The following is a 27,226-nucleotide window of genomic DNA, read 5'->3' on the forward strand; positions in this document are numbered from 1 at the left end:
TGATGGTTTACAGCACTACCACTGTTTGTATAGTGAGCAAAGGTGCTTTTAAAAAATAAATGCATTTTTTACTTTGCACCAGCCATTTTTTGCAATTTTTCTAAAAAGGTATCTTTAAAATTTTTTTATTCCAATTTGTTGTTCCCCGATCATGTTAGTCGAAGCTTTAGTTTTATGCCAAGTTTCCAGAACATCCTAAATGTGGCCTTAATCTTTTGTCTAGAAATGCACCAGGGATCAGAAATGGAAGAGCACTATATACATGTGAGGCTTTTCTGGTCATTTGTACTGCATTGCAGGCAATTATAGGGGGTCTGAGAGAAAATCCCCAACAACGCAAATATTTGTCAAATACTGTATTTAGTAGATTGGAAGTAAAATACCCATTATTGATACTGCAACAGGCTGCATGCAACAGGATTGGGGATTGTACATTGTTGTGTGCTGAATAGTCACTTGTATTACCGCAGAATGGATAGTGAACCAGAGTCCTTCTCAATATTAGGAAGGGCCTGTATCAGAACCTCAGAACAAGGCTAACAAAAGGAGAATGAAAGTCTTATCAACAGATCTAAATATATTTATTAGAAAGTATGTCTGAAAAATTTACTGTAGTTAGAAAGGAAGGCCACAGTGAACATTAACAATGAGATCAGATTATTTTTTTGCAGTATCTAATGTTGGGTGCTCCATCTAGTGCTTTGATTTTTTTTTCTTGTTCCAGTCTTTATAATCCAGAATTCTTTAATAGTTCAGGACACTACGAATGCTGGAAAGAAAAATAGAATTTTTTTTTTTTTAATTGCAATGGAAAAAGATATTAAAGTTACAAACATACAGCACATTCACTCCTGTTCATCTAGTTCGTGTTAAGATCTTCCATTATACAGCTACGTAAACCAGAGATGGGCTCAGTTCTCTTCTTAGGTTCTGATGCTACACAGGTAGCATACGGCCCCATTTATTGCAATGGGCAATACGGCCATTATGGAATATTGTCTATATGTACCGTTCCGTATTAGAGACGTAAAGAATTATAGAGCATGCATTTCAGTCCATACACCCTATAGAAGTCTAAGGGAACGTATAAAATATGGGTTGCATACATGCTGCATATGGCTTTGCACTGCATTCATTAAGCTGAGAACTGCTGACAGATGCCCACCCTCTCACAATGTTGTAAGCCCATTACTCCCATATTTTATAAGTGTACTCCTTAGTCAAAAAAGCAGTTCCCTGCACTGAATAGCTGGACACTGTTCAGGCTTCTTGATTTATTGACCACAGTAGTAAGAGGCTACAAAGATTGTCTCATTCTGGTGGATGTGTCCAGTATTACACAGACACTGCAATGATTTGAGAAAATTTTTTGGTAAGCAGACTCAAGGGTCCCTTCTAAAAAAAAGTTAAGGGAATCTGCACAGGTTGCGGATTAACTGTGGAATTTCCATGCAGGAAAATACAGTAGCATTGTAGTAGTGTATGACCTTTAATAAAAAGAGTTTCTGATGCAGATTTTTAATCTTCAGAAAATAAATGACCTGTCACTTAGGGCTGCAGATCTGTGTGCAAGAATAAACCTTTGCAATACAAAAGTAGAGATCTGCCCACCAGCCACAGCAAAATAACGCTGCAATTTGCATAGGGAATGGGCCGATTTCAGTTCATTTCTGATGCTTTTGGGATCCCAACTAAGGGGAAACGTGTGCACAACATGAACAGATACCTTAAAAGGTAAGGCCAGTAAAGAACAGGAATTAAATCTTGTTACTACACAGAGATCAGGGATAACACTACATTCAGTGTCAACATTCAAAGTGGTTGTGATAATAAAGTAGTGTACTGTATTCTTTAGTAAGAAGTTCATTTCAACCTACCTCTTCCCAGCATGCATCAGTTCAAAAGCTTCATTTATTGAACTGAAGGGCAAAGTGTGAGTAACAAACTCATCAACTTTTATTTTTTTAGCCATGTATTCAGAAACTAGTTTGGGGACACTGTCTACACTCTTCCAACCTGTAGGAAAGGGGAAGAAAATGAAAGGAGAAAAGAGCAACATAGATTTTTGAATTTTTGCATTAGCTATTGTTAGTTAAAGTTAGGAGTGGTCCAACAGGCGCCAATAACTATTATACATTTGTGTAGTCTGCACACTTGGTTTTGTCTTCTAATAACAGATATTTATTAGAAAAAAATATGAGATGTGAACTGGCCCTAAATGTTCAAAATGATTTGTAGCTGAAAGCTACTGTGACTCAACATCCATATCATACATCCAAATTGGAAGGTTTCTGAATGGATTTCTGAACAGCCCATCCCAATAAATTTCTGCATATGAATGTACAGAATAAATTAACGGATATTTAAAGGAAACCTACCACCATGGATCTACCTATTAAAGGGAACCCAGTCCCCACAGAGCATAGCACATACACTGCCAAAGTGTTTTTTATAAAAAAAATAGGTTTTACAGAAAAAAAAGATATGTTATATTGTACATAGGCAGTTGCCAATTAGGAGGGGCTGGAAAGGAACAGTTCCCCCCCACCCTTGGGAAACATGTGGCCTTTTCGAATATATGAATAACTCCCCACACTCGGGATTGGCTGTAGAGGAGCAGGGGGCGTCGCTAAGCCCAGTGATGGGTGTTTTCATATATTTGAAAAGGTCACATGGAGAAGCTGTTCCCCAAGGGTGGGGGGGGAATGCTCCTTTCCAGGCCCTCCCAAAAGGCAACTGCCTAGTCACACAGCAGATGCTAATGAAAGGTACAATATAACATATCTTTTTTTCTGTAAAACCAATTTTTAATACAAAAACACTTTGGCAGTGTATGTACTATGCTCTGTGGGGACTGGGGGAGTGCTAAAAATGGGTCTCCTGGTGACATTGTACGCGAGAATAGCCCTTTAAAGGGCTAATCCTCACGCCCAATGTATCTTTTTATATACTTTTATTGCCCTAATATGCCAATTTGCTAAAGAAGCTACTGGGGCATGGAGTAGCCGGAGCTGAGGCTACACAGTGCCTCGTTGATCCTCCTACCAGCATATCTTCGGTGCAGGGCCACGGGCTTTGGCAGAACTCCGGCTTCGTGGACGAGGGAGCTGCGCACCGGAGATATGCCGGTAGGGGGATCAAAGTGGCTACTGGGCCGTGGAGTAGCCATGCCGTGTAGCCTCAGCCCCGGCTACTCCATGCCCCAGTAGCCTCTTTATAAAATTAGCATAATAGGGCAATAAAAGTTAGAAAAATATACAGGGGACGTGAACATTACCCTTAAAAGGGCTATCCTCACGTACAATAGAGGCATCTACCACCCGATCTACCTTAATAGGTAGATCCGTGGTGGTAGGTTTCCTTTAATTCTACTGAAATGGAGAATGTTCTAGAGATTAGCTTTAGCAATGCCAATTTGTTTGTTGTAGTGTAAAGCAGCCCAAGAGACTTTACACAGAGGGTTACTGCCTAAGGCTACAAATATATGCTGTACACAAGTATAAAACAAAGTAAATGAATTCTAAATCCCCATCTAATGCATAATATGTAATTATTAGGCTAATGGTAATACTACTCCTTTATAAGTTTCCAAATACTGTTTTCTCACCTCCAAAAGCAGTTCCTTTCCATGTGCGCCCAGTGACCAGCTGAAATGGTCGGGTTGCAATTTCTTGTCCAGAGGCTGCTACTCCCACAATGACGCTTACTCCCCAGCCTTTGTGACATGCTTCTAATGCAGCCCTCTAATACAGAAGACAAGATTAGCTCATTCAAAAACCCTTTGTACATGCTTGTGCAGCATCATATGATGCTACCATGTACAAGCTAACACATTAATCTATATTGCTTTATAAGGGTCTGTCTGCAATATAAAAGTTTGTAAATGTTACTTGTGGCAAATATTTAATAGGAGACTCTCACCTCCCAACACTTTCACGCTATTTTAAGCAATTCTGAAAACATATGCGAGTTTCCACAACGAAAGCAGCAACATAGAGAATTGTGCCACAAGCTCGCCTCTATTTAGGCTAAGAAAACAGATATTCTGCTTTGCAGACAAAGTTTTGCATTAACTGTTGAACAGAAAACTAAATAACTATTTTTAACTATATAATTACCATAACGCCAACATTTCCTATACACTCAAAGGAATAATCCACGCCTCCATCAGTCAATTCGACCAGGACTTCTTGGATTGGTTTGTTGAAATCGGAGGGACTAATGCATTCAGTAGCGCCAAACTCTTTAGCCTTTTCAAACTTTTCCTTGTTGAGGTCAATTCCAATAATACGCTTGGCTCCAGCTACTTTACATCCCATGATGACAGCAAGACCGACTCCTCCTAGGCCAAATACAGCACAGGTAGAACCAGGTTCTACCTGCAAGGTACAAAAGGAAGCGTATTTAATTAGAAAAAGAATACAATTTTTATAAATGTCCACATGCCTCAAATTAGACAAAACTAAACTCAAAACTTCCCTACTGTCAGGGCCATGGAGATGGACCACTTAGGTGGAGTAAACACCAAATTTATATATTTAAATTGTCACAATTTTTATCAGTATTTGGGAAAATTAGGGCATATCCTATAAAAGTCTACTCTATTCCCGATATAGGCTTTTATTTAAGATGAACGTGGATGCACTTTCTTTTCATGCTCAGTAGAGAAGCTCCTCCCCCACAGATCAGAGCTGAAGGAATATCTTCAATTATCTTATTGCTAGGGTGATCAGAAAAACTGGATTAATGATTGTCCAGTGTATGTTCTTGATGTATAGCTGTTCTTACTAATTATATACACTATAGATAGAATATGAAGGGAAACAACACACATGAAAAAGTACTAAAGTATAGAAGCCAAGCTTTAATGTTATTTAGCACTGCAGCATCATTATGTGAAACACTTAACAAGCTGTTCTCAAAGAAAAGCCTGATATCGAAAGTTCAAATGTTCATTAAAACTAACTGTTCATGAGGCAATTCCTCTATATCCAGAAATGGTTAGAGATGTTGCCTGTGTTGGTTACTGCAGTGGCACAAACCTGTCTGTGCAGAGAGGCTGTTCTCTAGTCTTAAAATAATTAGGTCAGACTTGAGGTATACTATGAAGGAGGATCTGCTGGAAGCGATACCGTTTCTAAAAATAAATTCATAGACTCACTAAACAAATACTATTCAGTACATTTTTGTTGAAAACTTTTTCCCCACATAGTGTTTTGTATACTTACAATTTATTAAAGTTATAGTTCTATGGCTGTATTCTAATACATGTTATAGTCTGATGGTTGTATGTTCTACCTAAATTACTTGGTTACTGTATCATAATGGTGATAAAAAGCCTTATTACTGTAAATGTATCATTTAAAGGACATCTACCTTTATATTCACCTCCCCGGAGCCCATCCCGAATAGCAAGAACTTTCTTTTTTTAGGTTTTAGAATGACCTTAGAATGAGAAATGGTTTATTAACTATTGGCTCCACCAATAATTTATGCAGCCTGTCCCCAGCCGACTTTTCATAGTTAATAAAGCTATTTTTCAAGAAAACCGTGTCATTCTAAAACATAAAAAAAAAAAAAAAAGTTATTGCCGTTTCGGGACAGGGAGGCGAGTATAAACATCTACCATCAGGTTTTCTGAAGCTAGATGTCCTTTAAACATGCCCCATGTATATGAGAGTCGCAGATGGGGAAATTGAGTAGGATGTTTGGCTTGCCGACTCCACAGCCCTGCCTACCGCTTCACTTTTCTAAGCAGGTAGTGGAGCAAAGGTTTGTGCAACAGCGGACCAATCCATGCTGCTTTAGCATGCTGGTACAATGCGATAAACAAATTGTGTAGTGAAGGGGCCCCTCTAAGGGGAAAAGTTATAACTGGGCTCATGCATATGCTACCCACACTGCCGGATGACCTGGGCATTGGCTCCCTGGAACTCACTGGGTGGTAGTAATGCTTCAGACATCTTCCCTTTTGTGAAAGTCAAAATAGAAGAGGCAGAACATAGAAAAAGCAGACTAGGAAAGCAAGTTCTGATTAAATATTAACTACATACCCCAAGTAGAAAGTTGTTAATATAAGGAGCCAATGAGAACATGTAGAAAATACTTAAGTGATATCCACTTTCTATGTGTTTATACTATATTCCTGCCCTGCATCTATATCAGCAGAGACCGCACTGGATTGCCATGTAATCACAGATAAAATACAGACAAAATCAAAACATAATAGCATTACAAAATAACCAACAGTTCAAACTATTTTTTTTCACATAGCCTGGACAAGCCTTCTGATCGGCAAAATAATAATTTATAAATCTGGAGTCTTTAAACAAGAATGATAAACTGATGAATGTGTTTACCTTGGCAGTGTTCAGCGCTGCTCCATATCCAGTGGAAACACCACAGCCCAGCAGACAGACTTTGTCCAGGGGAGCAGAGTCCTCTATTTTAGCAACAGAGATGTCAGCAACAACTGTGTATTCAGAGAAGGTGCTGGTGCCCATGAAGTGGAAAATCTGCTTTCCTTTGCAGGTAAATCTACTGGTTCCATCGGGCATAAAACCACGACCTTGTGTGATCCTGTTAGACAAGAAAAAGTTGCTTCACATAAAAACAGATAGCAGCACCCATGATTACTAGCTTACAACCATTGATGTACACAGTAGCCTATGAACCTAATTACCAAATGCAAAGATTTCAAGCTTACTTAACAAAAGATTTGTCTTCAGCACACGCCAACAGGTACGTTTTCTTAGCTGAAAGTGCGTCTTAACTGGTGGAAGATTTCCTTTGAACCATAATTTATGCAGAGGATGTGTTACACACCCCTTGACTTAATTTACCATTGTGCATGGTGGCTTGTGTGCAGATACTGGACTTTGGAAACAGAATTCATGAACCCCCTTACTCCCAGGTTTTACAAACTTGTGTAAAAGACTGCATTATTCAACGATTCCATGTTTAAAAGTAGCCGAGTTTTTAATTATAATCCTTCTATTGTTTGTCACAATTATATCATTGCAGTGTAATTTGTAACTTACACCTCTTATGAGTAAAAGTTGGTGAAACAAATGTATTGAGTGAGGGAGAGGGGTCCGCATACATAAGAGCAAAGCAGATATTTACAGCAATTTATAGGCTAGATATTACCTGATCTTTTGACACAAGTTAGTTTTGGGGTTCAAACAAAATTTACATTCCCCGCACTGGGGAATATATAGAGGAATAACTCTGTCACCTGAAAATACAAAATAAAATATCATGAGCTTTAGAGCTCAAAAAATTAAATGCGTACATCACATTTGCATCTCACTCTCATAAGCTAATACCAGCCTGCAACCGAATGACGGTTGAACTGTACTAGGGTGTTGTCATTGTAGATACAAATATAGCAAACCTCTTTAAAAGATCAAATGTTAAAAAAGTTATCACCAGGTTTTAACCCCCCTCCTCAGGAAGGGGATGAAATGTCCTTCTAGAATTCTCTTTTACCGTGTATACTCGAGTATAAGTCGAGTTTTTCAGCACAAAAGCGCGTTGAAAAACCCAACTCGGCTTATACTCGAGCCAATGAAAAAACCCTCTACTCACCTTTCTGACGCCCCACGCAGGTTCTCTTCTGTCTTCTGCAGCTCCAACTTGCCAACATCATAGCGCAGTGATGGCGAACCTATGGCACGGGTGGCAGAGGTGGCACTTAGAGCCCTTTCTGTGGGCACCCGGGCCATCACCCAAGCACACAGGACTCAAAGAATCTTCCTGCAGTTCCAAGCAACTTAAAAAATGCTGCTGTCATTCATATATTTAAGTGATACTTACTTCGCTACTTGGGTATGTAGGAAGAGGGAGAATGAGTAGACAGGGCCGAATTATCTTTGGAAGACCTTCTGCTGGCCCCACAAATCTGTGTACAGAGGGACACTAGAAACTAGCTAAAATGATGCAATTTTTCTAACTTGTGCTCAGGAGGCCAATATGATTGAACGTTGTTGAAGAACAGAGAGCAATAAGTTACTGCTTTCATTTTTGGTTGGCACCTCGCAATAAATAAGAGGGGGTTTGGGTTGCAGTTTGGGCACTCAGCCGCTAAAAGGTTCGCCATCACTGTCATAGCGTGTACGCTGCCATCGGCACACACTATGATGTCAGCAAGCGGCTGACATCATGGTATATGCGACGGCAGCGTGCAGGGATGCAGAGCTTCAGAAGACAGAAGAGGACCTGTGGGCTTCAGAAAGGTGAGGTTTTTTTTCAATAGGCTGGGCATACTCGGCACATGGGTTTGCTATATATTACATGGACAGCTGGCTATATAGTTGGTTACATGGGCTGGCTATATACTGGGTGGAGGCTGTGACCAATGCATTTCCCACCTTAGGCTTATACTTGAGTCAATAGGTTTTCCCAGTTTGTGTTAAAATTAGGTGCACGGCTTATACTCCATTATATACAGTATGTGAAATCAGTTAACCTATCAAAAAAATCTCCCCCAAAGTGAGGCAAATGCGACTCCTTCACCTCATTTTCACAGGAGATGAGTTTAGTCGTTGCAGGGGTAGAGTTAATTCAGAAGCCCTATATTAAAGATAAGGTTCTCATCTTTTTGATCACAACAGGCTTGTGGTTATGTGATACATATTTCTATATGCTATAGAACCAGATAGGAGCTTCTGAAGTGACATTCCACATGCAAATGCTAAACTTGAGTCATTTCATGTGAAAACAGGGCGAGAGGAGTCGTATGCCAGATTTTGGAGGCTTTTTTATTTATTTAGGTAAACGGATGAAATTTCACATAAAAAGGAATTCTAGAAAGAACATTTCGTCCCCTGAGTGGACTAGTAGTTTACTGGGGTAAAACCTGGTGGCAAGTTTACTTTATTGACCAAGTTGGTACGGTTTACATGCACTGTGTATGAATATTTGATCCATCCGTTTCCCCCATGAAACATTTATAGGACCTCAAGTACAGATCAGAGCCATTTGATTGTTAGGACATCCTCATTTAAAAGAGAAGTGTCCCCTTTTCTTAATAATTTTCGATTAGTTATGAGAAAAGCTACTATGGAAAGCATCTGCGGCCTGGGAGGACCTGGGCAGTCAGTATAGTGAACACAGTTTATCTTTTGGATTATCTTGCTGTGCCTCTGAACCTAATACAAAAAAATGGCAGCTTCATTCTTGGTGAAACACATCATGTGAATTTGTACTTACCAGCTTTAACTCTTGTAACACCTTCTCCAACACTTTCTACAATTCCAGCTCCTTCATGTCCAAGAATGACTGGGAAACATCCTTCAGGATCAGCACCACTTAAGGTGTAGGCATCAGTGTGGCATACTGCTGTGGACACGATCTACAAAAATTCACATGGTTGGCACTATAATTTTTTTTTATATAGAAAACATCAGATGGATAGCAAAGGACAATACAAATGTATATAATATAATAAATCCTTATACTTAAAAGGGAATCTGTCAGTAGTTTTGACAAGACAAAGCTGCAGACACTGTTGGGTAGCAGTACTGGAGACCTTTCTATGTGTTATAAGCAGCAGGACTGTAAGGCCTCAATCTCGTCACTTTATTTGCAACCTGATCACGGCCCCCATAGATTTCAACAGCTCCAGGTCACAGCGCGGTGACCACACGGCCGCTCTTCTGTCTATGGAGGGAAGAGGGGCGACGAGCGCTCACCTCTCCCACCTGGCCTTGTGCTCACCCAGGATCCGGTCCGGTTGAGCACACGGCCTTAAAATGAAGGTATTCCGAGCACTCTGGTACACTCTGGTGTGTGAGATTTATACAATGCACTGCTGCACAGCCCCTCCACCTGCTGTACCAGGCGTCTGTTTGATTAATACAGTCCTGGAATATAAATCAATTTTTTACAGTCCGGGTGTTACCAAAAACACAAACAAAGATTACACAGCTCTCTACAGCTGTGAAACACTGTTTGCATCTCTAGTGTCAGAACTGCTGACAGATGCCCTCCACTGCTTAGCATTTCTACTGCAAAACATGCATCTTTAACCCCTTGCCATCAAAGCCAGGTTTCACCTTCCAGACATGCCCCTATTTTTATAATTTGATCTGTCACCATAAGGGATTATAACTTTGGATAGTTTTAACATATCCCGCTTTCTTGTGAGACATTGTACCTCAAGTTTGTTGAAAAATTTTGGTGATATCTTTTGCAAAGTTTTCTACTGAGTATTCCCATACCCCATATCTGGTGGTAACCTGTTGTTTGGGGACACAACAGGGCGCTGAAGGAAAGGAGCACCACTAAGGGTGATGTCAGACGCGGCGCTTTGTCTGCGCTTGCAAACGCAAACAAAGCCGCGCCCACCGGGGCGGGCCACGGCCCGATCGCATCGGCGTTTCTATGGAAACGCCTGCGATCGGGAACGAGCGGCCGGTGTTTTGCGTTAATTTAATGGGCGCGGCTTTGTCTGCGTTTGCAAGCGCAGACAAAGCACCACGTCTGACATCACCCTAACAGAAAATTTGCTTTGTCACTTTCGTGCAGGCTATAACATTTTATATTTATGGGAAACACAAGGGCTTATTTTTTGCACCATGAGCTGCAATTTTCAGAAACAGACTTCCGGGGGAATCTACATCTTATTGATGAGATCATATTAATATATTTATTAACTCTTTGCAGGTGGAGGAAAAAAAAAAATCAATTGTGGCTTAGGATTTTTAGCTTTTCTTTGACAGTTCACCTTTCCAAAAATAATAGGTTCTCTTTACTCCATGAGTCACGGCAATGATACAATTTGTTATTAGTTTAAATAGTAAAAACCAACATGCAGAATATCTCATTTGTTTTAGCTTTGCCATATTTCAGAGGTATATCTTTTGTATTTTTAGTTGACAGTGCTGGTTGAGGCCTTATTTATTGCGAGAAGAGTTTTCTTTTCAGTGGTATTAATTTGGGACAAGTGATTTTTTAAATCACTTTTTTGTGTTGCGATTTAAAGAAAAATCATCTTTTGCTGCACATTTTTACTTTATGGCATTCACCAAGAAGGGCCAATAATGTTGCATTTATTGTACACAGTGTTATGGATGTGGCAATACCAAATATGTTTTTTTGTTTTTGGCACTTTTCATTTATTTTTATTAAAAACACTTAATTATTGCTTTTTATCGCCACAATATGGATTGAACAAGCACTCCTCTGATCGATTGTTCAAACTCATTCACAACTGTATTGCGTTTTGTCATGTAACTGACTGAGCATGCTATCGCCTCCGGACACTCATCAGACCCCAGAACTGCCATAGAAATAATTGGTTGCCCCTAGTATGCTCCACAGAGGAAACATGAAGAATACCCTTATACACAAGGGGCAAGGTGTTTACATAAAGTAACAAGCAATAAGGTAATAAAAGATAGCAAAGATATGACAGCTCATTCTTGTCTCTATAAAAAAAAACTATTCATGAAGTAAAAGCAGAGGGCACTCTACAAAAGGTTACCTTAATGCGCACTTCATGAGCTTTAGGAGGTGCCACCTCTATGTCTTCAATAGACAGTGGCTTTCCTGCCTCCCAGGCGACTGCTGCTTTACAAGTTATCACCTAGAAAGAAAAGGATTCCTCAAAATATTATTTGGGGGTGAAAAGAAGAGGACAATAACAGCTGTAATTACATTTACAACAAACTAAAGGCTGTTTCACATGGCAGCGGGCATTGAGTGATTCACAGACTGTGCAGTGTCCCGTTTCATGCACCAGCCACAGTTTTATATGATGCAAGGAGTCCCTGCTTCCCTAAGGAGCACCCACACTGTCATCATAATTATAGTACAGTGCTGCTGTTTAGCTGGGAAGAAGAAAATCCTTACATCATATATCACTATTATGCCCGTCCCCGGGAGTCAGGTCAGTCCATGAAACAAAATTAACTTCTGTCTTTTGTACTGTGTACAATGTGCTGCTTTTTGGTGCAATTGATAGCTTTGCAGAATTGATATCCTTAGGATATGAATGACTATTAGATGTGTGCTGCAGTAGCATTAGCCAGTTATAAGTGGGGGCGTAACTGGCTGTCAGTGTGCTCTAAGGTCTACAGCTCCTTATATTTTCTACATAGGGGTGCTCTTAGGGTGTCTACAGTCAGGATCTGCAGGAGATTATAGCAGATTTGAAATCTATATGACTTCATAGATATAGTAATATACATGGTGTGAAAATGATCCATACAGAAAATGAAAAGATCTGCTGATTTTTTATTTAATCAACAAGTCCAATTTCTTGTAGAAAATGGTGATATCTCTGCTCAGAGAAGTAACAGGAACGATAGCATGATCATGTGCCTATAGTCCACCACAAAGTGGCTTTTTGTATGCGACAGTCAATTAGAAGAACAGTGCATCAAGTAGTGACTGGGTGCCGAAGAGTGGGTCATGGGATGGACACCCACCCCTTATAATGTCTATCTGCCCCCTACACAGGTGTATGGCTACAAGGTGTAGCATAGACAAGGAGCACCTCCAAATCTATCATCCAGGAGCCCCAGGCTCACTCCTGTATTATAGTGTTATCTCTCCATAACTGTGGAGCTGCACGTCACTGGCAGCACAGCGCATATGGCACAAGTTCACGTGCAGAGCGCGCCCGCCATTACAGCCCCGGGCTCCGTGCACAGCGCTCACCTTCCCAGCTGTGTCCATTCTCCACGCTGTACTGCTACACCCGGCCGTATGTCAACTAGAACCGCTCCTACTACTTACTGGTGAAGGCGGCTTACACTGCACGCACTCACACGCATCAGTATGGTGAGCGCCCCCTGCTGCACGGAAGGACCCGAGCACCCCATGTATGTGCCTGCTGATAAGTAATCCGCCGTGTGGACTCTGCACCGCGGTGTCCTGGTGTCACTAATTGTCTTTCAGAATCCAGTAAGGCGATTTCATCATTACAGATGTCTGTAATATACATACCTCTTTGCATAATATATTAATATAAAGTACATCTTTACTATATTAACCGCCCCCCCTGCCAAATGGTCCCTGGAAATAAAAGATATACCCTGTACCTAATACCTACACATATAGTGCCTCCTTTCCTGCAGCTGCCCTCATTATAATGTCCCCTCCTAGAATGCCCCTTTCCTGTTACACAGAACATATACTCACCCTTCCCCGCTCCTCTGAAGCAGCAGTCCACTTTGTCTCTTCTCTGAGCAGCAGCAGTACCGGGTATAGTAGGCAGATAACATGTTATGACATAATTGCGTTGGCCACGTGTGACAGCCACGTACTGCTGCTTGCTACGCTGTAGCTGCTGCCCCGGGCCAGGTGTACCATGGGCCAGTCTTGGACCAGGGCCTAGTATTTGGGGACCACTGACTTAGGTGCCTAAGATGACCATTTAGTTCCTTTACCCTACAGATACCTTCATTAACCCCTTGCCATTGAAGCCAGTTTTTATCTCTATTTCTAGAATCTGAGATATGTCATGGCCAGGGGGGAATGCAGGGACTGCAGTCACAGACCCTGGCCAATTGTATAATGAAATTTGGGTCTGAGATTCCCAGTATTCACCCTCTATTCCAGGATCAATTTTACCAGTGCCTTTAAGATCGGTTCTCCCCATTTCTCCCGAAGCAATTGTTAAAATGACAGCGTGGGAAAGCTGGTCTCAGACCACAATCCCACCTTCTAGTTCTTGCAATGCAGCATGGTAACTTTCACACAACACCAGCGTTGGACTACTATTGAGAACCACCAGTAAAATATCATCTGACTGTGAACCACTTGGCAGCCAGGTATGATCAGTCCACCTTAGGCTATACTTATTCTTTAACCCCTTATCACCAACACTTGTTTTCAGCTCAATGACCAGACTCGATGTTTCTGACATGTCTCACGATAAGTGGTTATAACTTTGGAACGCTTTAACATATCCGGGTGATTTTTAGATTGTTTTCTCGAGACACATTGTACTTCATGATAGTAGTAAAATTTAAAAAAGGACGTGTCACCCCCGAAAAATACCCCCACCAAATATGTTCCCCCTAATCCTGTCCCCAGCCCCTTTATATTTATTCAATTTTTATTAACATGTGTGTGTGCAAACTTATTTTGAATCAATTCCGACCTCTTACCAAATAAGAGGTCAGATCGACGTACAGGTCCTCTAGCAGTCGGCCGTGTTCATGAGGGGGCCGGCTGACACACTGACGCCACGCTCCTGTCAGTCAGGGACATGTAAGAATTGTCCGGCAGCAGCGCATGTATTGTGCAATCGCTGCCGGCTCTATGCCGAACATTCAACCGGCGTTCAGCGCTGGCCGAACATTCAACCCCTCATGAATACGGCCGACTGCTAGTGGACCTGTACCTGTTTTTCGGGGGTGACAGGTCCTCTTTAAGTGATAAGTCTTGCGTTTAATTCTGGAAAAAAATCTAAATTTGGAAACATTTCATAAACAATCTTCATTTTCAAAGCTTGAAATGTTTTGCATTCCAGACAGGCAGTAAAACTACCCCAAAAGCTAGATAACTAACATTTCCGGAATGTCTGCTTTATGTTAATATGATATTTTTTCCGTCCTCTCATTCTAGGATGTTATGAGGCTTAGAACTTTAGGTGCAATTTTTCAAATTTTTATGAAAATCGCCAAAACTCACATTTTGAGGGACAACTCAGCTTTCAAGTGACTTTGAAAAGCCTACTATAATACTACAACTCCATAAATTACCCCACTGTATAAACTACATCCCTCAATGTATGTAAAACAACTTCTATTAAGTCTATTAAGCCTTTAAGTTTTTCAGATGGGTCAAAACAAAATGAAAGTGCGATTTAGAAACTTTTGACTTTTTTTGGAAAATACATTCATTTAGGCCAAAAATACAATTTCATAATGACTTAAATGATGAAATGCTCTGCAAAGTTTGATGCCCAATTTCTCCCGAATGGCCAGACATAGGATCAAAGCAGCGCTATTCAGTGCAAATTTATATTGTCACAATGTACAGGCTATAAAATTAAAATTTTTTTTGGTAATGCGAACATATGAGGGCTGATTATTTTTTGCGAGGAGAGAAACAATGTATAAATAATTAATTTGGGGGGGGGGTCTATAGCTTATTCATGAGATTTAATTAACTATTTCAAAGGGGATACAAACAAAATTATCCATTTTTATTTTGGATTTTAGCACTTTTTTCCCCTGTTCACCATAACATAAAAATAATGTATTATCTTTATTCTCGTGTTCACTACGATTACGGTGATACCTAACTTATACACCGTATATACTCATATAAAAGCCGAGTTTTTCAGCACAAAAAATGTGCTGAAAAACCTCAACTCGGCTTATACATGAGTTATACACTTATAAACTTATATATAGGCAGTCCCCTACTTAAGGACACCCGACTTACAGGCGGCCCATAGTTAAAGACAGAACCCTCTGCCCCCTGTGACCTCTGTTGAAGCTCTCTGGATGCTTTCCTTTAGTTCCAGACTGCAATGATCAGCTGTAAGTTGTCTGTAATTAAGTTTTATTGATGATCCTTGGTCCAATTACAGCAAAAAAATTTTAAACTCCAATTGTCACTGGGGCAAAAAAAATTTTTTGTCTGTATCTACAATTATAAAATATACAGTTTCGACTTGCATACAAATCCTATCTTGTATGTAACCCGGGGAATGCCTGTACTCACCCTCCGGCAGCCCTGATGCTCCTTGATGTCGGCTCCTCTTCTGTCTTCCCCATGGCTCCTCTTCTTTCTTCGTTCTTCTTTAACAGCCGGCATAGACGCGGCCATGTTATCTCCCAGCTGGCACATACTATGACGTCACCAGCATACTATGATGTCAAAGTATGAGTGTGCAGATAACATGGCTGTGTCTATGCCAGCTGTTAAAGAAGAACGGAGAAAGAAGAGGAGCCATGGGGAAGACAGAAGAGGAGCCGCGCCGACATCGGGGAGCCGGACTGAGCATAGGGGCTGCCAAAGAGTGAGTATATAAGTTTATTTTTTAAGTGATGGGTGGGCTGGCTGTATACAACAGGGGGCAGGCTGGCTGTATACTACACGCCGTATGCAGCCTACATCGCTGCATGCATCAAGAGCCTTTGGCCTCTTGATGTATCTGGTGGGGTGCTGGGGAGTGTCAGCGAATTTTCACATATGAAAGTTCGCCAGCAGCAGAAAGTGCACAGGCGGGGGGACTGGAATGTCCCACTCCTGCCCACTCCCCTGGACATGCCCCTCCACACCCCACTGGCGTGAAGGTAGCGGATTGGTGCATTAGGGTGCAAAAGTCCTGATAAATATCCCCCATATACATACAACATATATACACATACAGCATATACAGCATCTATGCATATACTGCGTATACATACAGCTTTTATACACATACAGTATATACAGCATCTACACATATACTGCATATACTTACAGCATATATATATACGCATACAGTATATACAACATCTACGCATCTACTGCATATACTTACAGCATATATACACATACAGTATATACAACATCTACGCATCTACTGCATATACTTACAGCATATATACACATACAGTATATACAACATCTACGCATCTACTGCATATACTTACAGCACATATACAAATACAGTATATACAGCATCTAGGCATATACTGTATATACTTACAGCATACATAGCGGCTAAAGGGTAGATTCCAGGGTGTTCACGGAGCCAATCACTCGGACTAGGGATATTTCCTTAGTAGGTTCCTTTATTTGGTAGCTTTATAATATGCGTTTCAAGCATGCTTGTAGGTAACTGAGTAAGAGCCCAATCCGGCATCGAAACACGTATTATAAAGCTACCAGATAAAGGAACCTACTAATTAAATATCCCTAGTCCGATTGATTGGCGCCGTGAACACCCTGGAATCTACCTTTTAGCCGCATGATCTTCTTCATAGACACCAAAGGTACCAGGAAGGCAGCCTAAACCACTCAAAGATAAAACTGAAGCTATTTCACTTGTTGTACCATTGTATAAAGAGAAAGGTGAACACCTTTTCACTAAAGAATCTAAACATTTCTCTAATTCAATTGGTTTTACACATGTGGCGCCCGTATCGTCTCTTTTTTAAAAATCTACACCATACATACACAAACAGTATATACAGCATCTACGCATATACTGCATATACTTACAGCATATATACACATAAAGTATATACAGCATTTACGCATATACTGCATATACTTACAGCATATATACACATAAAGTATATACAGCATTTACGCATATACTGCATATACTTACAGCATATATACACATAAAGTATATACAGCATCTACGCATATACTGCATATACTTACAGCATATATACACATACAGTATATACAGCATCTACGCATATACTGCATATACTTACAGCCTATATACACATACAGTATATACAGCATCTACGCATATACTGCATATACTTACAGCCTATATACACATACAGTATATACAGCATCTACGCATATACTGCATATACTTACAGCATATATACACATAAAGTATATACAACATTTACGCATATACTGCATATACTTACAGCATATATACACATACAGTATATACAGCATCTACACATTGTGAGAAAGTAAGAGGTGTTGTGTGGGAAAACCGCTATCTGTCTTACAGGCAGATGAAATGCTGGTGGTAAAAGCCCTGGGTTTGTCTGCAGTAACCCAAGGGTTAATGCAGACATGATAAGCAGGAATAGTCTGTTTTGTCTGTGTTGGCCTAGCTAACACAGGCACATTGGTAATGTCCGTACTGGGCCTGCTTATTATGGAGTAGGGGTAGGCTGGTAGTGGGACTCCTACTCCACCCGGGCTTCGGTCCTGGGCTTTTGTATAGCCCACAGGTGCAGGTCACAGGCCTCGTTAGGGCCTGATTTAGTCTGCAGGCCAGAAGCAGTAGGAGAGGCCCTACCTGGAGAGCTGAAAGCGAGATTGCATTCTCACAGCAAAAGGTAACTGAGGGTCTCCTGTCTTGCTGCTGGCCAAGAGCGTGTGCCAGGCAGCCTGGTACCCGGATAGCTAGGGTCCTCAAAATGTATTAGACAGTGCCTAGCTGGGCAGGAATTACTTTTATAATGTTTTTGCATGTGCCTAAGCCAAGGCTGAATTTGTGTTCTGTTTTGCAAGTGTGAATAAACACTTAAGTTGGACTTTTAAACCTGCGTGTGTCACTGCTTCCTGCCCTGCTACCTGTCAACTACCAGAGCAATTCCCCACATATGGTGGAGGATGCGGGCAAAGTGCAGTGAAGTATACACTAGTGCATGTCCTGGAAGTTGACAGCACTGAAGCTGCAAGCCACAGCCATGGAGGAGTTAATCAAGCAGCTTGTCCAGTCCAACGTGCAGCAGCAAGAGACAAACAGATTGCTGCTCCAGCAGATAACAGCCCTGACCGCTGCTCAGCAAAGGACTGTCCCAGCAATGACGGTGAAGGACGCCAGGAAAGAGGTCCGCAAAGCTATGACCAAGATGACCGCCGAGGATGATGTGGAGGCCTATCTGACAGGCTTTGAGAGGGTGGCCACCCGAGAGAGGTTGCCACAGCAACACTGGGCAGAGGTGTTGGCCCCCTTCCTCGTCGCTGATCCCCAGCAGGCATACTACGACCTGAGCGAGGAGGATGCCCGGGACTACTCCAAGGTAAAGGCAGAGATCTTGGCCCGACTAGGAGTGGATCAGCATCTACGCGCTCAAAGAGTGAATAGCTGGGGAGGCGCTACCACCGAGGGGGCAGATGCACCAACTTGTTCACTTGGTCCGCAAGTGGCTTCAGCCGGAGACATCAACCCCAGCCCAGATGGTCGAGAAGGTTGTTTTGGACCGTTTCCTGAGGGCCTTGCCGGGTGAGATCCAACAATGGGTGGGACACGGGGACCCGTCTGATGCCGATGCGCTGGTGGGGTTGGTGGAGAGGTTTTGTGCCACTCAGGCCCTAACAAAGAAAGCCCCTTATACCAAGACAGGCCTTAAGGCACGGAAGGTCTTGTCACCCACAAATTCCCGGGGCAGGACAACGCCCAATGTCCGGGAAGTACCCCAGGGGAGGAGGAGGGGGGAGGCTCCCACCTGTTGGACCTGCCATGAGCCAGGGGTAAAGGTAAGATTAAGGCCGTACCGAGTCCCTGAAGCTCGTAGACAAGCCATATCAGAAGAAGTTCAGAAGATGCTGAAGCTAGGGGTTATTGAGGAGTCCAAAAGTGAGTGGGCCAGTCCAATTGTTCTAATTCCCAAACCGGATGGGACGTTGCGATTTTGCAACGATTTTAGAAAATTGAATGAGGTGTCTAAGTTTGATGCCTATCCCATGCCCCGGGTGGACGAGCTTATTGAGAGACTAGGGGGTGCTCGGTACTTCACCACCCTGGATCTAACTAAAGGATATTGGCAGGTACCCCTGACAGATAGGGCTAAAGAAAAGACAGCCTTTATCACCCCTGAGGGCCTTTTTCACTATGTTGTATTACCGTTTGGGCTTCATGGGGCCCCCGCTACCTTTCAACGGTTAATGGACATAGTGTTAAAGCCACATAGGAGATACGCCTCCGCCTATCTAGATGACATTATCATCTACAGCCAAGACTGGGCGAGTCACTTGGCCAAGGTACAGGCCGTAGTGAACTCTCTAAGGGCAGCGGGCCTGACTGCAAACCCCAAGAAGTGTGCGCTGGGAATGGAGGAGACACACTATTTGGGGTATGTGATCGGTCGAGGTATAATTAAACCTCAGATCAACAAGATTGACGCTATACAGGGTTGGCCTCAACCAGTGAGCACAAAGCAAGTCAGGGCATTCCTGGGCATTGTAGGGTACTACAGACGGTTTATACCAAACTTTGCCACCGTGTCCGCTCCCCTGACAGACCTGCTGAAGGGTAAAAGGCCGGTCATGGTGCGGTGGAATGAACAAGCAGAAGGTGCTTTTCAGGCATTGAAGTCTGCGTTGTGTGGATCTCCCATCCTCATTGCGCCAAACTTCAAGAAAGAGTTTATTGTGCAGACGGATGCGTCAGATGTAGGACTGGGAGCTGTCCTGTCTCAGGAGGTGAATGGCGAGGAACACCCCATTACTTACCTGAGCAGGAAGCTCACGCCAGCTGAAAAAAATTACAGTATCGTAGAGAAGGAATGTCTGGCGATAAAGTGGGCATTAGAGTCCCTACGGTACTACTTGCTGGGACGACAGTTCCGTCTCATAACTGACCACTCTCCTCTCACGTGGATGAGTAGAACTAAGGAGAAGAATGCCAGGGTCACTAGGTGGTTCTTGTCCCTCCAAAATTTCAGCTTTACGGTGGAGCACAGAGCCGGGAAACTACAGGGCAATGCGGATGCCTTGTCCCGAACGCATTGCTTAATGTCAGGAGTTCGCCCCGGTGGGTCTGAACTGAGGGGGAGGGTATGTGAGAAAGTAAGAGGTGTTGTGTGGGAAAACCGCTATCTGTCTTACAGGCAGATGAAAAGCTGGTGGTAAAAGCCCTTGGTTTGTCTGCATTAACCCAAGGGTTAATGCAGACATGATAAGCAGGAATAGTCTGTTTTGTCTGTGTTGGCCTAGCTAACACAGGCACATTGGTAATGTCCGTACTGAGCCTGCTTATTATGGAGTAGGGGTAGGCTGGTAGTGGGACTCCTACTCCACCCGGGCTTCGGTCCTGGGCTTTTGTATAGCCCACAGGTGCAGGTCACAGGCCTCGTTAGGGCCTGATTTAGTCTGCAGGCCAGAAGCAGTAGGAGAGGCCCTACCTGGAGAGCTGAAAGCGAGATTGCATTCTCACAGCAAAAGGTAACTGAGGGTCTCTTGTCTTGCTGCTGGCCAAGAGCGTGTGCCAGGCAGCCTGGTACCCGGATAGCTAGGGTCCTCAAAATGTATTAGACAGTGCCTAGCTGGGCAGGAATTACTTTTATAATGTTTTTGCATGTGCCTAAGCCAAGGCTGAATTTGTGTTCTGTTTTGCAAGTGTGAATAAACACTTAAGTTGGACTTTTAAACCTGCGTGTGTCACTGCTTCCTGCACTGCTACCTGTCAACTACCAGAGCAATTCCCCACAACATATACTGCATATACTTACAGCATATATACACATACAGTATATACAGCATCTATGCATATACATAAAGGATATATACACATTAATGAGCTATCCATAGGATAGATTATTAGTAATTGATTGGTGCAGTGTCACTCATCAGTTGTTTTACGCTAAGTGTGTGTTCACGCGTTTTGAAATGCATTACAACAGCTGTAACCTAATTACATTACTGTTTACATGGCAAATCACTGATAGTGGCCAAACAATGGTGCGCTGGCCCTTTACACCTCCGAGTGCCGGCACGGGCGCGCAGCCTAGCCGGGACGGGAGCAGGATTGTGGAGAGGTGAGTGAGGGCCAGGGGGCGTTGCGCCATGGAGAAAAGCATGGGTGTGTCTGTGATCTGAGGCACGTGAAACATTTGAAAAATGCATGCGTAAAACCCCTACGTTTTCAATGCATTCGAAATCTCAGCAGAAACGCAACAAAAACGCCAAGTGTGTCACCGGTCTAAGAGAGAAGCTGCAAGAAGAGAGCTTACTCTGTGGTCAAGCAATGTCCTGACTCACTTCAGGCATGACTCCTTTTCACTCCAAGCTGTCTGTTCTTGGCTCTGTCCTTACTGTTCATCATCTGATCTAAAAGGGTATGTTGCCAGACAACCCCCTACTACCTATTAATAAATTGTCCTATGAATATGTTTCTAATATTTTACCTGGAAAACTACTTTTGTGTGTAAAGCTTACATCTTTTCTGTAGGTGGCATAGTGTGTTTTTGTATTTGCAGTGTTTATAGTTTATAAAGAGTTTATATTTGAAATATTTGGGGTGGGGCATAGTGTATCCAGTTGTGTTGAGAAAAGTATATATTTAGGACCATTTTGTTGTTCAAGGGACTCTATACTGTAAGTTACTTGGTATTTATAATGACACAGTGTAAAGATAGGCTGCAAGTAGCCAAAGACATCTGGGCAGCAAGATCTTCAGTGATAAGTTATGGCTGGGAGAAATCACCATGAGAAAGCACAATTATCACCTGTAAGTTACTAGATGCCACTTCTGCCTGTTTCTGATTAGTACTGCAGTCACTGACTAACCGTCTGTGCGTGAGACAACTACAAGCATGTATAGTGTTGATCAACCAGTGTCAGCGGTTATATCACTTCTATTTTTGTACTACTCACTGTAAATCCCAGCGTTGCCCAGGATAGTAAATACCTGTTCTTCACTAAAACAGAATTGGTTAAAAAAATTATATTTTATATCCATCCATGCAGGGCCGGCGCTATGGGTAGGCAAACTGGGCAATTGCTCAGGGCCCCCTTAAAGGAAAGAATCTCTTCTTTCAAATGAATCCTGAATTGTGTTTCTAGGTGCCATGGATCCAAAGATATTCAGGTTTAAAGTGAGAATATCAGGTGCCATCTTTATATATAAAAATCCCTCCCAACGGCAGTTTAACAGTTAATATCTCAGTTTTCCTGACACTTAGAAACACAAATTTAGATCCATATAAAAGAGGAGACTCTTCTTTCATAAGAATAAGGAAGTGAGGTTCTATGTGTCACAGAGCCAGAGATACAGCCCCCTGAAGTGTACCCCCTACAGATTCTTAGCCATCAGGCTGCAGGGAGCATTTGCTGCACACAGGAGCTGCTGCACCTCACAGATAGTGGAAATATTCACTTTATATGTTACTACATTTTGAGAAGGGATAATATCAACTAATATTCATGTTTTTAACCCTTCTCTATGCAGAACTATCTAAGAACACACCTTCTCTCTTATTGCCTTTTATTTTGTGATTGTTTTTTTTTGCAAAAATTGACTGATGGACTGATGGACATTCGATCCTCTTTGCCTAATGTTCCTTATTGTCATATTAACATCGCAACCCAGAACATGTCCATAAAGCTATATGTAACACCAAAAACACACACATGTTCTGGAATAAAGTTTTTATTTCACACCATCCTCCATTACTTACACCTATGTTATGACGTTCTCACTCAATTTCTTATGATCCGTGGAGGGTTCTGTTATTGTGCGGCTAATACAATGGTGCACATCTAAACGTGACTTTTATTATCTCATTAACTTGGTTTATGGATATATAGTTATTTATTTGGGTTACCATTGTGTAAGGGAGAATACAATGATAGATCTGTGTGACGCTTACACAGTTTGGTGTCCCCTGTGGATATAACGTTCCCTTTGGTGCATATTTTGGTGAATATACACATGTGGGGTGTGTATGATCTCCTCACATCCTACTGTTTTAGGAAAGCATGTTTTCTTTATGTACGTATTCTGGATTTGTACATATTTTAGAGGAAATTTTGATATCTAGTTATTGCAGTTTTAGTGATATTATGTGGATTTATCTATGTGAACATATCAATATGAGGCATTTGTGAACTCTACACATGTCCATCTATCACATTTAGTAGATGTGAAGGTAAATATTTTCTGTTTGGAGAACATTTTTTGCCATCAAAGTTCAAATTTTAAGTATTTTTTTAATAAAATGTTTCAGTTTGGATCAAAATTACATGTCTATATGTTTATATGTCTATAAACTCTTTAATTCAATTTTGAAAAATTGGTTTGCTGCGGTTTACTTTAATTCTTTTTGCTGTAATTTCGATTTTATTTTTAAATGTCAAAATCGTAAAAATTGCTCTGGTCAACAATGCGACAAAATATCCAGAAATGCCTGGCTGTGAAAGGGTTAATACCCCATGGTTGAATTCACAGGTGAAGATGCTTATCTTCCATCTCCTGTCTATATATCTATCTGTCTAGTTATCTATCTCATATAATCTGACCATTCATATATCTCACTTTTTCTCTATCTATTTTTCTCTATTTTTATATAGCGCACATAGATTACATAGCGCTACACAGATCTTGCCAAATCAGTCCCTGTCCCCTTGGGGCTCACAATCTATTCAACCTACCTGTAACTTTTTGGAGTGTGGGAGGAAACCGGAGGACCCAGCGGAAACCCATGCACATACAAACTCTTGCTGCCCATCAATTTCCCTATTATCTATCTCCTATCAAATTCTCCCATACTACAGTTGTGACTGGACATAAAATGGTTTTATTTTGGGGCCCCACTTTTAGTTTTGCCCAGGGCCCCACTTTGTCTAGAACCGGCCCTGCATCCATGTATGTATCTGTCTGTCTCTCACTCACTCTTCCTGCCTGCCCCCCTTTTCTCACTCACACTCCCTGCCTGTCTCTTTGTCACTCACTCCCCCTGCCTTTCTCTCACTCTCCCTGCCTGTCTCTCTCTCACCTACTCACTCTCACTGCCTGTCTCTAACTCTCCCTGCTTGTCTCTCTTTCACTCGCTCTCTCTGCCTGCCTCTCTGTCACTCACTCTCCATATCTGTCTCTCTGTCAATAACTCTCCCTGCCTTTCTCTCCCTCTCACTGCTAGTCTCTCACGTTTCCTGCCTCTCTCTTATACCCATTGCCTATAGTAATCAATCAAAGCTCAGAGCTCATATTAATGAACTGTGGCAAAATAGCAACCAATCAAGCCTCAGCTTCTAACTGCCACAGCAGCAGCAGCAGCAGCAGCAGCAGACAATAGCTCCTGTATATGGTGGTTAATAACAGTATTTTGGAAAGCGCGGGGTTAGAATTTCGATTCAAAACCTAGTCTATGATGTGTCCTGAGTCACAGAGAGCAAAATTTGGTGATTGTAAATGCAACAAATGGAGATGGTGGAGGACTTCCGTAAGGGAATGGATATTGAGACAGTGAAGTCCTCTAAGTATTTGGTACTCAACAATAAACTGGAGTGGGCAGAGAACCTAAACACACATCACCGGAAGGGTCAGAGCAGGCTATACCTGCTGAGGAGGCTGAGGGCATTCGGAGTGCGGGGGGCTCTTCTTTAAACCTTCTTCAACTCTGTAGTGGCAATAGCCATCTTCTTTGGTGTAGTCTGTGGGGGAAGCAGCATCTCAGCTAAGGAGAAGAGCAAACTGGACAAACTGAAAGGAAAGCCAGCACTGCCCGGGTGTCCTATTGACATGTGGTAGGTGGTAGCTGAGAGGAAGACACTGTGTAAGTTGAAATCTATTCTGGAGAATAGCTCCCATCCCTTGCATGAGACTGTGGTGGCATTAGGCATTAGTGTGAAAGGGAGCAATGTCAGAAGTCATTCCTCCCGCTGTACAACCAAAAGGATCAAACGGAATTAAGCTGTGCTAACAAATACCTGTAGGTCCCATCCACAGACTGAATACCAAACTGCCGATCATTGCTTGTTTTCTTTTTTGTCTTCTTTTTAACATTTGTTTTTCTTTTTGTTTATTTATGTCTAATATTATTGTTCTGTCATTGTACTGAACTCTCTGCACTATCTCTGCTGCTAAAACATTGGGAATTTCCCCATTGTGGGACATATTAAGGGTTATCTTATCTTAAGTTATTATTGCACATATGAATATTATTATAGTAGTTATATTCTTGTACATATGGGCAGTATTATAGTAGTTATATTCCTGTACATATGGGGCAGTATTATAGTAGTTATATTCTTGTACATAGGGGGCAGTAATATTATAATAGTTATATTCTTGTACATAGGGGGCAGTATTATAGTAGTTATATTCCTGTACATAGGGGGCAGTATTATAGTAGTTATATTCCTGTACATATTGGGCTGTATTATAGTAGTTATATTCTTGTACATAGGAGGCAGTATTATAGTAGTTATATTCTTGTACATAGGAGGCAGTATTATAGTAGTTATATTCTTGTACATAGGGGGCAGTAGTATTATAGTAGTTATATTCTTGTACATAGGGGGCAGTATTACAGTAGTTATATACTTGTACGTAGGGGGCAGTATTATAGTAGTTAGGGGACAGTATTACAGTAGTTATATCCTTCTACATAGGAGGCAGTATTATAGTAGTTATATTCTTGTACATAGGAGGCAGTATTATAGTAGTTAAATTCTTGTACATAGGGGGCAGTATTACAGTAGTTATATTCTTGTACGTAGGGGGCAGTATTATAGTAGTTAGGGGACAGTATTACAGTAGTTATATCCTTCTACATAGCAGGCAGTATTATAGTAGTTATATTCTTGTACATAGGAGGCAGTATTATAGTAGTTATATTCTTGTACATATGGGGCAGTATTACAGTAGTTATATTCTTGTACGTAGGGGGCAGTATTATAGTAGTTAGGGGACAGTATTACAGTAGTTATATCCTTCTACATAGGAGGCAGTATTATAGTAGTTATATTCTTGTACATAGGAGGCAGTATTATAGTAGTTATATTCTTGTACATAGGGGGCAGTATTACAGTAGTTATATTCTTGTACGTAGGGGGCAGTATTATAGTAGTTAGGGGACAGTATTACAGTAGTTATATCCTTCTACATAGGAGGCAGTATTATAGTAGTTATATTCTTGTACATTGGAGGCAGTATTATAGTAGTTAAATTCTTGTATATAGTGGGCAGTATTACAGTAGTTATATTCTTGTACGTAGGGGGCAGTATTATAGTAGTTAGGGGACAGTATTACAGTAGTTATATCCTTCTACATAGGAGGCAGTATTATAGTAGTTATATTCTTGTACATAGGAGGCAGTATTATAGTAGTTATATTCTTGTTTATTTGGAGCAGTATTATAGTAGTTATTTAAATAAAAAGAGTAATCAATCTTTTTTATTCCACAAAATTCATAAAAAGCCAGTCCGGTAACACAGCCTACAAATTTCAAGTGCATGCATGTTGCCATTAAAAACACTTCACTGAGTGGTAATCTCACAAACAAAAATTTTAAATTGTTAACCGCTCCTTGACTAGTCATACATGGAGTTCACTGCATAGAAAAATAGGGGGTTTAAAACTTCGCTTTTATTAATACACTTCTAAAAAAGTAATACAATACACGCAGAAGCATCCAAATATTTCTCATACTGCAGGCACTAAGGCAGATAGCATGGAACTGGTATTAACATTCATGTCAGCAGATCCCGGTTTTAGCATCTCCAGTACACAGATTCTCTCGAAAACCACCACTAGATGTCTCCCTATCTCTCTGAGTGGATGACTTGGTATAAAGCTAGTGAAGCTGTGTACTACAGCCCCAACACCAGCTCAGCTCAACTCTA

The 27,226-nt window shown here is 41.5% G+C and overlaps 1 protein-coding gene across 1 annotated transcript; it reads right to left on the minus strand.

Moving 5' to 3' along the window:
• Positions 1–557: 557 nt before the first annotated feature.
• Positions 558–12,801, minus strand: LOC140071010 (alcohol dehydrogenase class-3). Its single transcript, XM_072118206.1, has 9 exons — positions 12,667–12,801; positions 11,489–11,590; positions 9,214–9,355; positions 7,150–7,237; positions 6,360–6,579; positions 4,119–4,379; positions 3,608–3,743; positions 1,878–2,016; positions 558–769 (listed from the first exon to the last, which is right to left on the minus strand). The coding sequence occupies exons 1-9, from the start codon at positions 12,682–12,684 to the stop codon at positions 745–747; spliced, it is 1,131 nt and encodes a 376-aa protein (XP_071974307.1). The 5' UTR covers positions 12,685–12,801; the 3' UTR covers positions 558–744.
• Between the last annotated feature and the right edge of the window lie 14,425 nt (positions 12,802–27,226).

The sequence above is a fragment of the Engystomops pustulosus genome, chromosome 1, assembly GCF_040894005.1.
Source record: "Engystomops pustulosus chromosome 1, aEngPut4.maternal, whole genome shotgun sequence".
NCBI classification, from domain to species: domain Eukaryota; kingdom Metazoa; phylum Chordata; class Amphibia; order Anura; family Leptodactylidae; genus Engystomops; species Engystomops pustulosus.

Bases quoted from the DNA above. Each gene is read 5' to 3' on its own strand.
- LOC140071010 (XM_072118206.1), bottom strand. The intron at 9,356-11,488 runs GTAACCTTTTGT...GAATTTTTGTAG, and splicing joins CTCATGAAGTGCGCATTAAG to ATCGTGTCCACAGCAGTATG. The intron at 2,017-3,607 runs GTGAGAAAACAG...CCTTTCCTACAG, and splicing joins GAAAGGAACTGCTTTTGGAG to GTTGGAAGAGTGTAGACAGT.